This window comes from Eutrema salsugineum, unplaced genomic scaffold, assembly GCF_000478725.1.
Source record: "Eutrema salsugineum unplaced genomic scaffold, Eutsalg1_0 scaffold_11, whole genome shotgun sequence".
NCBI classification, from domain to species: Eukaryota; Viridiplantae; Streptophyta; class Magnoliopsida; order Brassicales; family Brassicaceae; genus Eutrema; species Eutrema salsugineum.
Window position 1 is genome coordinate 2,683,679 of NW_006256901.1, and position 12,286 is coordinate 2,695,964.

Below are 12,286 nucleotides of genomic sequence, written 5' to 3' on the forward strand. Positions count from 1 at the left end.
TAATTTTCTTGTAATTTGGTTAGACTTCTCAGACTTGGACGATAGATAGACTTTTGAGAACCCCATTTAAATGCAGGGCATGATTAATCATTTAAAATCAAATATTAGATGGGAAAAAACGAAAAACCAAACAGAAGAAATGCTTTGTTTCTTTCACGCTTCCAAGCACATCAAAGGTCGTATGTAAATAAAGTTTTAGATACGAGAAATCAAACTTGGAAAATACGTAATTTTTCTCCTAGACCAAGGATGTCCGAAAAAGAAATCTAGAGACTTTGCAAAGGGATCATATTTTACCAAACCTCGGGAACGGCAATGTGAGAGCAGAATCTTATTGTTCTTGCATACTGCCACGGGTGTCAATGGCTCAACCAAACCTTGGACGCACCAATCAAATCTATTGAGAACCTCAGCCCCAGAAGAAGAACAAGAAATCAAATCTATAGTCAAGATATTCTCCCACGTGTCTTCTGATGTTTTCAACCGCCAAATATCTTGGACCATCCTAACATAGTCCTTTTTCGATATGCATAGACGATTATCCAGAGCGCACATGTCAATATGTTGAGGATCTGAACCAGCAATAGCCGGAATAATCTTAGGCAGCAACCGGAATATTTCGGTATGAATATCAAAAGCCACTACTTCAATTCTTGCATTACATGGCTCCGTGAGCCAATAAACCGACCCGTTTACATATGCTGGCTTCTGATTATGAAATATACGATAACTTGGAGTGCAAGCCAAGGACCTCCAAGCGTTTGCCCTAAAGCAAAAAACCTCGCACTTGGTTACTCCCTCGTTTGGACTCGAGGCATCAGCATTGTACTTATCAGAATTATACAGCCACACTAATTTGTAATCAGCGGCCTTCACGAATGCTAGCTGAAAGACTGATTCCATGTCTCTCCAGTCTTCTAGAGTGGGGTTAAACTTGTGCATTAGAATCTGAAACCTAGCGGGAGGAAGTTGTCGGAGCCACTGTGTAGCCGGATTAACTACATATACCGAGTGCGATTTTGGGGAATGGATACAGAAAAGGCCATCACAGCTTTCAGAAACGTAGATATAGTGGAAAACCCCTTGGGGAAAATTGAGAAGAGTAAAGGATAGATGAGAAGCCGATTCTAAGCAGAGCGTTCTAAAACCAATGTCTGTGTCGGGACGAGGACTCCCAGGAATCGTTTCCAAGGGATCTTCTTCGGTTATGACCATGACCTTGGGATTTACGACGTGTGATCTCTGCGCGATCTTCAACTGTCTCTCTTCGAAAGAGCGAGACTCGATCGTCCATCTCCAATGTTTTGAGAGAGACTTGAGGCGGATTAGGGCTTTCACTGGAAGTCGCAAGAAGATTTCCTCGATGACGTCGTTTGGTAGTGATGATGGAGCAATCACTCGCTTCTCGTTTCGTCTCTTTCTTTTTCTTAGTATTCTTCTTATTCTTCTTCTCTTTCTCTTTCTTTGTGAGGATGGAGAAATCATTCGCTTCTCTGCCTCCATCGTTTACAATCAATGCACGAATGCCCCTGCTCTGCCTGCAAACAATTCTTCCTAATTCTTTTAGTAGCGTTTTTTCATCTTAATTATATATACTATGCTATTACTCATAATCTCTCAAACTTAAATGCTCTATATTCGCTAAAGTCAATTTCATATGTTTACCAAATTTCCCTTATACACACCCCGGTTTATGATGAATATAAAAATTTCCAACTACTTTTCCAATTTTCTTTCGGCTTCCTTTTTATATATGGTTACTTGACTAATTCGAACTTTCAATTTATTTAACAATTATGTTGACATATGATAAATAAGGAAAACAAAAAGAATAATTAAAAAAAGGAAACCGTATCCCTTATCTGTAGACTATAGTTATACTAATTAATTTGTTTCCTTTTATGAACCGAGGCTATTGGTAATCTTTCTTGTTAATAAGGTTTCGTTCCAATATGTATTTAGTTAATAGGAAAACAATAATAATTTGCCATTTTCAAATTGTCTTTATAGTTTCTATTAACACTAAATTTAAATTCGTGCTGGACCGATCATTTAAATATTTAATATATACTCATTCGTATAGTGATTTGCTTACGTGTCGCGTTCAGAAGCGAGTTACAGAGTCTCTCGCTTACTTGTCAGTTCTATAATGAGTTTCGGCTGCAAAAAGACATTTTTATCATATATACCGATTATGTGTCATTTTTTTATTGATAATTATCTGCTGATGTGTCAAAAATAACTTAAAACAAACTGATATAAATTATTATGGTTTAGTGTTTAATTTCGCTATAAAATTAAACCAGTTTAGAAATTATATATAATCAAAATTTATAAAATAATTAGCCAAAAACGTTTTTATATTAAATAATTAGCCAAAAACATTACGATCTATACTATTAAAATCGGGTTCAGAATAAGCAACGGAGGCCTCTCATTGAGTTTCAGCTGGTTAATTACCTCTTACCCCTTAATGAGAATAATTAATTTTGAATATATTAACCAAATTTTTTTAAAGAAACTCGCGGAAATCAATATCGTAAGCCCATACAAATATTCACGGCCCATATTTTACGTGATCTAAACGAAATCTACCGACCTAAACCCTAATCTTAAACACCTATATAAATAAGTCTCATACGTTCATTCTTTCAAAACGTTTTAGATAAACCCTAGGTCAAATATTGCTTGATTTGATTTGCGTTTATATATTGCTTGCTTTTTTCTTTGGAATAATTTTGATGTTGTTGTTGCTTTCTATTGTAGGCAGATCTTTTGAGGACGATACTGGATCTAAGAGCGCACGCTGATCTTTTGAGAACGATATTGAAGTGTTATTTGATTCTTCCTCTTCGATTATCTCGTGTAAGTTCTGTTAGCCGCATGTTTTATATTATTTTGTTTTGGTTTTTGATACAAATTTTTTTATGTTTGCTTTTCTTTTTCTTTTGGTTTTGTTGGTTTTATATTGTAGGTTCATCCGCTTGAGAGGGATATTGAATTTGTGTACCCAATCACACATTCATCCTTTTCATTCATCGTATCGGTTTCGTGTAAGTGTATTTATACGCTCTTTTTATGTTGTTTCGTATAACCCTTATTGGTTTACAGTCTCTAGCTTAAAACTAACACTATGTTGCTTTTTGTCCGATCACTATTGTTTTTTGTTATTTTAGGACGGCCTGCTTATACACGTTCAGAACTCCTATAGGTATACTTACTTATCTCTTAACCTAATCGTTTCTATTATGATCTTTTAGGCTATAATTTAATGTATTTTTCTTTATATGTACTTCTTATAGTGTTTCTTGTATTTCTTTGTTGGTTGATTCTTATATTTAAATTTTTGTATGTTTTTTTTTAATTTGCCATATTGTACTTGCTGATCTCTTGACTCTGTGCTTTTCAGGATACTCTTAGCCAGTGTTTCATCGTATATAATTTTCTTGGAATATGTCTTCGGCTGGTATTTGTTATTTATCAGCACCTATCTTAAGCTTTCATATTTTTATTGGTTAAAACGTTTAATCGTTTATATTTGATATGTATATTATTAACATTGATTAGGGGTTCCATTCCTACCTGTGCACCTCCCTCCACCGTCGCAATCGTTCTCAGATGATGAGGAAACGTCTGGTTTGGGCAAGAAGAGTAAACTGGAAGCTTGGATGGAATGTAATCGTCTTCATCCTGAAGCAAGGGAATTGACGTATCCTCAATTCCCTTTGGAATGGGTTTGGGATCGTAAACAATCAAAATGAAGGCGCCGTTTATCTCAAACTTCTCAAGTCTTTCTCTTGCAGTGTTGTCCATTGTCATCTGGTGAACTTTATTACTTAAGACTTTTGTTGAAGGTGAGAAGAGGAGCGTTTTGTTTTTCTGATCTTAGGACCGTCAACGGTGTTCAATATTCAACATTCAAAGATGCTTGCTATGCTATAGGATTGGTATCCGAAGACGATGATGAGTTTATTGCTGGATTTTATGAAGCGAGTAAATGGTCCTCTTCGCATGCTTTGCGTATGTTGTTTAGGATTCTTCTCAGGGAAAAGGCATTAGCGAATCCTGCGCATGTTTGGAACTGCGTCAAGCACTTGATCTTTCCCTCTGCCGATTCTTGAATATCCATTATATGTTCTGTTTCTGATAATGTTTTAGATACCTTTTTAATATATTCAACAGAACCTTTTATTTGGTGTTATGGATTCGTTAGTTTTTTATATGTTTTGATTTGCCTTTCATGTTATTCGTCACGACCTTATATTCGCTATTATTTTCTTGTGAATGTTCTTCTCTGTTTTGGCTATATAATATGAATTAGATTATTATCATATTTTGAGTTTTTTATATATGTGTTTTTGTGTACTATCGAATATTTTTAATGTAATGTGGATCCCGTGCTCATCATATTCGTTCTATATATTCATGAATATTGGTCTACATATTCACACCATTATCCATACAAGTATTGTTTACAATTATTTTTTTGAAAGATGAAACGACTTGTCTCATTCACATAGCAATAGAACTGCAAAGATGCTTTGTGTGCTTACAAAGTAATTGATATTTTTAATACAAAGTAATTGATATTCTAGATGATCCTTGAAATGCTAATAGACTGTTCATATTGTTTTAAGGTAATTAAATAGATCAATCCGGAAATAAGTTTTAAAAAATGTTTAATTTACGTATATAAAAAAATGGAACTTTCACCAAAATAAGAAAACAATTATTCAGTCTAACTGAAACCCTAGCAGTGGAAACCCTTTTATTGAAAAACTATATAAATGCGTCCCCTATATTTGTTCTTTTATATTGCTTGAGGAAAAAAAAACTAGGTTAAACTTTCGAATATGCAATTCCTTCATTCTTTGCGTCGTTTTCATTATCTATTATTTTTGTGTGTTTTTATGTTGTTGCTGTTTTTATATTGTAGTCTTTTGACTCTGTTCTTTTGAAGAGGATATTATAGTTGTAAACGCATTCTTCCTTATATCCAGATTCTAGGTTTCGTGTAATTGTTTTTAAACGCATTCTATACGTTTTTTATTAACCCTGTTTGATTTACTATCGTTTGGTTTATAATAAATCCATGTTAAGTTAAGAAGATCATCATCTTGTCATTATCTTAATTTGTATCATAATTCTTACGCTTTGGGGTTTCAATATTTTTTTATATTCGTATTTCTTTGACTGTAAGATGTCTCTTTTAGAGTGCTTTCGTATTGTGTACTTTAGTATTATATGCTTTAGTTTTGTCTATTTTAGTATTAGATATATGTAGTTTTGTTTCTCATAATGTTTGCATACATATTTTAAAAATATTTTCAGGACTCCCTTTTTCGGTGTTACGTTATATACACTTACTGGAATATGTCTCTAAGAGGTAATGTGTTTTGATTATTATTCATTATAATGATGTGTTTGATAACACCAAAACCACATAGCAATAACTTAGCATAAGTTTATATGTTTTGATTATTATCCAAAATATTGAAATATTTATGCTTAAACTCTATAGGTGTTGGATTCCTACCTGTTCACCTTCCATCTCCGCCGTGTGTATCATCGGAAGATGATGGAACGTCTAGCTCTGACAAAAAGAGCAAATTGGAAGCTTGGATGGAATGTAATCGTCTTCATCCTGAAGCACGGGAGTTGACGTATCCACAATTTGCTTCAGAGTGGGCTTGGGATATTGAGCGAACATGTTGGAGACGGCGTTTATCTCGAATTTCACGAGTGTTTCTGTTGGAGAGTTGTCCCCTAACATCTGGTGATCTTTACTATTTAAGACTTTTGTTGAAGGTGAGGAGAGGAGCATGTTGTTTTGAGGATCTAAGGACTGTGAACAATGTTCGATATTCAACATTTAAAGGTGCTTGCTATGCTATAGGAATTCTTTCCGAAGATGATGACCATTATATTGATGAGTTTCATGCAGCGGGTGAGTGGACCTCTTCCTATGTTTTGCGTGATTTGTATAGGTTTCTTCTCGATGAAAAGGCCTTTGTGAATCATGTGCATGTTTGAAACTGCACCAAGCACTTGATTTTTCCATATGCCAACTATTGAGCATCTATTATATGTTATAATGATAATTATTTTTTAGTTATCTTTTAGGATAATCATTCATCAAACTTTTATCTCGGCATTATGGTTTTATTAGTTATGTATGTTTCTAGAATTTTCTTCTTAATTTGTAATGCTTCCTTTAGTTCAACTATCTATTCTATGGAATCGATTAAAGATGTTTTATGGACGTGATATCATAGTCTTCTATTTCTGTCTTACCTACACCTTGAACGATTGATTATTCTTTTACCAAAGCCAACTTAATCTAAACCTTTTAGCACATGGCTAAAGCCCAAAGTTATGGGCCAATGTATATAATTTTATGATTATAATATTTCCATATTTATTACGATATCTTAGTTTATTATGCTATTTTCGTTATTTCCTAAGTTTGTAAAAATATGACGATTTTACAAAAGAAAAAAAAAGTCAACAAACAGATCTGTTTATCTCGCAATTACTGGCATCTTGTGCTCAAGGTATGCGATTTTTTCTCCTCGGATTGTAAAATAGTTAATTTGTTTGCCTGTGTTGTAGAAATTTACCTTTTATTTCTATTTTAATTTAGATTTTATATGATTATGACGATATTTTTAGGATTTTCTCCCGATTACGATATCCAGAATATCTCTACTTTAAGTTTTTTTGTTGTTTTTGTTATTCAAATGTATATACTGAAATCGGTTCTCACGATTGTAAAGATATAAAAGATACGGGAATTTTAAGACATTAAATCGTGATTCTGAGGTTGGTGTTGTTTTCGTAGTGACTATCGAGCGAATTTAGAATTATGTCTTAACGTCTAACATTGGTATATTTATATATCTTGATCTTGATTTTTAGATAAGTTACTTCGAAGTATATAATTCTCATAGTCTGATTACAGGTAATGGATTCGTACAATCTCATTTCTGATCTACATGATGATAAAACCAATTGGCGTATTAGAGTTAAGGTATTAAAAAATGGGTTGAGAATTCTGGAACGGGAGTATATTCTTTGCAATTTCTGTTGATGGATGAAGAGGTTGGTATTTCATATTTTAAAACTATAACATACTTTACATTAAGTTCAGTTTTATAGATAATATTTTCTACCGCTTTAACCATTTTCTATACAAAGGGTGAACGAATTCAAGCCTATGTATATAATGAAGATCTATGTAAACATTATGAGAAGGCAATCGAAGAAGGAGACCATAAAAGTATCTCAGAATTTATCGTATTCGATGATCCTCTCGAAGAACCAAACACTCTAATTGACATTAGTATCAAGATATGTATGAACACTGTTATCGGCGATACAAATCCAATTTCAGAAGATGATTCCGTAGGGTCATACACTTTTGCTGACATACTTGGCCAGAAAACGGAACCTGATCAACCCATTGGTATGTTTTATCTTTAATTACGTTTTTATTATGTATGTCTTATATATTTAACTTTTTTATACTAATTCATTGTTTTTTTAAAAAAAAATTATAGACATTTTGGGAGTTGTCATTTCTATTGGCCAGCTGATAACTGTAAAAGACGATAACAAGTATATCAAGCGGACAGGAAAAAAAACAGCAAGCCTCACCTTTACAATTAAAGATAACAAGTACGTTTTTTTTATCTTATAATCTGAATGTAGAAATATGCAAAAATAACGATGCTTTGTTTTTGTTGCATAGTGGTTTGTTCTTGGATTGTACCGCGTTAGGACGGATTGCTATCGAATTCAATGACAAGTTCTGGACTGATGAACAATTACCACTGACATGTTTTCTATCGGACTGGTCTGTTAAAAATGAAAAAGGTTTGCTTTTATTCTAACATAATGTTTAAGAGTAATTAATAATCGTAATTATATAAGTTCTTATCATACATGATTAAATTTATTTTGTAGGTCGTATCTATCTAATGTCTAAGGGAGGGGTATCTAGGTTCGAGCTAAATCCTAGATTCCCACGAGCCATAACTTTTGCTCGAAGGTAATTATAGTAATGTAAAAACTTATTATTATTTAATATTTGTCATTATTTAAAAAAAGCTATTTTTGTTTACAGGTTTTGGAAAAAAGAAGAAAAATCAAAAATGGTTATTAATCTAGGAACTGATGATGACGAAGCAGCTTTGTCATCAACAAAGAAGATGGATTTCGAGATGAGGGGAAAAGCTAATGTTTTTTTAGTGGTGTTTATTATATTATATTATTGTGAACATATTCGTATTTCTTTCGTCTTTTAATACTTCATTATGAACTTTATATTAAGTCTATGCTTATTTTGTTTATCGAATCATATTTATGAAATCGAAAATATATGTTTATCGTTAGTATATTTGCCAAAAATTAAAATTTGCAAAAAATTAAAATAACCAATTACATAATTTCTATTATTAAGTAATTATTATAAATATTAAGAATAATAAATAGAATATGTACAAATCTCATATTGTGATATTACCTTCTATTATCTCATCTTAAAAAAATCTAAAATATTTTAGTTACTGTATATTGGTTCACAAAATTTGTTAAATTTACTTCTATTAATCTCTTTAAAAAAAAATGTCATAGGCTAGCTATTTAAAGACTTAGGTCTGTATTCGTATTTGATAATCCCACATCGCAATCAATCGTTTATTGCTGTAAGATATGTTATGTTTCTGCGTAAAATTTCGAATTGATTCTTTGTTAGTTTGTTTTCATATTATTGAATTCGTTTTTATCTGTAGAACGAATCTTGATTGGTTGGTATCATCATGAACTACTTAACTTTCGACAAACTCACCACAAAGCGCTCCTGTCGTCGTACTATAGCACGTCTTATTAGAAAGTGGGAATCCATATACGGTGATAAAAAAAACGGTTTCTGGAGACACAATCTTCTTTTAGTAGATGCTCAGGTTAACATTATTAAAGTTATCATATTGCTATGTGTTGGTTTGTTTATCATAATATAAGAATAGATTTTTAATTATTCTATTATCAACAGGAAAATATAATTCAAGCTTCAGTTCATTCCTCTATTCTACGTGTTTATGGTGATCACTTGTTCAAAGGCAGTCTCATTGAGATGTTTAATTTCAATGTACGTCATAATGATATGAGTTATAAGATTACTAATAATCAGTTCATGATTGTGCTAACTGAGCGAACAAGGATATCGCCTTTATCATCTGGAGTACAAATAATACCTAGGGAGAAATTTCTCTTTGTGGATTATGGGTAGTTATCAAGGTCAGACGATTTGGTGTGTAGACTATATGGTACGTAATGTTTTAAAATTATGTACCCATTACTTACTTTGATAGTTATAGAAATCTAATTAATTAATATTCGAATTGTAGATATCATTGCTTATGTGAAGCATGTGAACAAGACGGATGGTCGGATTGAGGGTCAAGTTGTTGTTAGGAGGCTTGTACTAACCCTTCTAATGGAACGGTATGTTTTTAGACTGATTGAGAATAAGATTTATTTGATATTGAGATATTTAAAATACTAAACAGTCTATTAATTATTTTCGTGATTTAGATTTGTAAACGGTCCTGGAATAGAGATCAACATGGTGTTGTGGGGAGAACAAGCTGAAAATTTTGAAGAAAAGTTTAGAATTTACAATAATACTAATATTGTCTTGATCAGTACAAGTGTATTGGGCATTATGAGAAATGGTTCTGTAACATTGTCAGTTACTCCTGCGTCTAAGTTTTATTTAAACCAGGAATTTCCCTCTGTTGCTGCTCTCAGAACAAGGTATAAAACTTATTTACTTATTATATTATTAGCATTGTTTATCAATACATTATTTCTTATTTTATTAATAAATATTTACAATAGGCTCTTTTATGATGGGATATGCTCAATGGATTGTGGTAAATCTGTTCAAGAATACTCTGCTGCAAGCCTCCAAAATCACGAGTTTTTATGTTTATCAATGTCTAAGATAAAATATTAATGGTTGGATTAAAATATATCTATGGTTTAAAGTGTGTTTTTCTCAATTTTTATTATTAGCTAACATGTTATTCATATTAGTTGATTAAAACAATATATTTTTGGGTATTTATCATTTAATATTAAAATAGAATTGGTTAACTCAGAATCCTCATATCTAAATACGATTCGTACGAAATGTTTTATTCTAATTTTCATTAACAAAAACATTTATAATAAATATATTTGGTAATTATTATACATTAAAATGTATGACCTAAAAAATGTATGTATTTATTGTTTTAAAAAAACTATTGTGTATAATTGGAAGATTGTTAATATAACATAATTTAACTTCTGATTTCATGTATTAGCGTGTCTATATGGAAATATCATAACATTTTAATAAAATATAGAAAATTTCGCACTAATTTAAATGGATATCGTTGGATATGTACGATCTATTCTTATTTTAGGGTTTAGGGTACGATTTTCTTTAATTTAGATACTAAATGGATCTTTAATATCTAAATTTATCATTATTCAAGTAGATATTTATGTAAAGTTTGGTATTATCTCTCTAATATAGAATTTTTTGGTTTCGCTGTTTAATTAAATACATAATATACATATATCAAAATTAAAGTTTGAAAAAAAAAATAAACACCAATGCATGCTACTGGGAATATTCAGCCTACATTAGTGATTGATAGACCAATGCATGATTCATATAAGTCTTTGAATCAATAATTATTTTTTTGAAAAGTCGCAACTTTACATAAAAATTTAAACAGTATGTTCTGAAAAGTTGCAAATATACATAATCTATTGACAAAATTCATTGAATCTACCTACTTACTTATTTTGTTCATTCCCTATATATATATATTTTCTTACCAAGAAGAATATTTGTTCTTCAAATAAACATATCAACCCAAACAAAAGAAAAAAAAAACATAAAAAATTCCAAGTCCTTATCCTTCGTGATGGATTCATATGATGCAGTTTGTGATTTGCATGCATGGAGGACCGCCTGGAACATTGGCGTCAAGGTCTTGAGGCGATGGTTTATTGTTCATCGAAACAGGAATCCAGGCTTAGCATTCGTTTTCGTTGATGAACACGTAAGCTCGTGATAACATATATGTTTTTATTGTACTTTAACATGTTATATAATGCGATTGACATTATAATTGTTTATAATTCAGGGCTCTAGAATTTATGGTACTTGTGGTGCTACGTGTTATGAGTACTTCGAGAGGGTTTAGGGTTTAGGGTTTAAACTCACACGTACCAAGATTATTAGTTTAAAATCCTAAAGACTACATCCTTAAACACGCGTATAAAATAGTTTTTCATTATTCTTATTAACAGAATAAATAAACACATTTTTTTAGCTTAGAATCTAGGCTTTGTTTAGTGTTTAGTTATTAAAAAAAATTTACATAATATCTCAGTGTTGGCTATGACATTGATCAGATTTGTGCGTAACACTAAGAAAGAAATCACCGGAAATGTTGATATCAACGTTGTTCTTACGTGGTTACAAACAACGTTGAAAGAAAAAATACATACAGATAAATCAAAATAATATTGTATAAACGAATAATCATAAAAGTATAAATAGTGCATATCACAGTGTTACTTTTCATGCGGTATAATTATGTCAGTTGAACTTCCCAAAGATTGTAAATAGTTAGATTCCCCTGTCAAAGTTATTTCATGCACAAATTATTACAGTTTGATTTGCTTTATTCTGCATTGATAAGTAATATTCTATCAGTTGATAGACCCTTGCATGTTACACTAGCAAATTGTAAAAATATACGAATATTCAAATATTATTACCCAATAATTATATAACTATTCTAACGTTTATTTATTTATAAATTTGTAATTATTCGATTTTGGACTAATGAACCGACAACAATTAAGGATTGTGGTTTCAAGTATGATTTACCAAGATCTTCTATTACGAAGATCCGAAATATTTAAAATTAATAAGGCTGTATCATCTGAATTTAAAGCTTGCACGTTTTCATTTTTTTGTAATATACTATAATGTTTTAATATTTACTATTATAATTTATAGACATTGTTTCTTATTAGTTTTAGGGTTATTCTATTTATCTGGAACATTGTATATAGAAAAATGAGAATTGAAGTCATATAGTAATACACTCTTTCTCTAAGTAATATGAACTCCAATGCATTAAACATTTTTCTCTCATTTGTTCACTTTTCTTGAGGACAATCAAAGGACAGTTTGCAAAATCGTTTATTAAATATT

At 31.2% G+C, this 12,286-nt stretch overlaps 1 protein-coding gene across 1 annotated transcript; it reads right to left on the minus strand.

The window, feature by feature from the left end:
- Positions 1-209: 209 nt before the first annotated feature.
- On the minus strand, positions 210-1,503 carry LOC18026017 (putative F-box/kelch-repeat protein At1g13200). Its single transcript, XM_006409322.2, is given in 2 exon segments — positions 210-263; positions 265-1,503. Coding segments are annotated over 2 exon segments (1,293 nt in total).
- Positions 1,504-12,286: the final 10,783 nt, after the last annotated feature.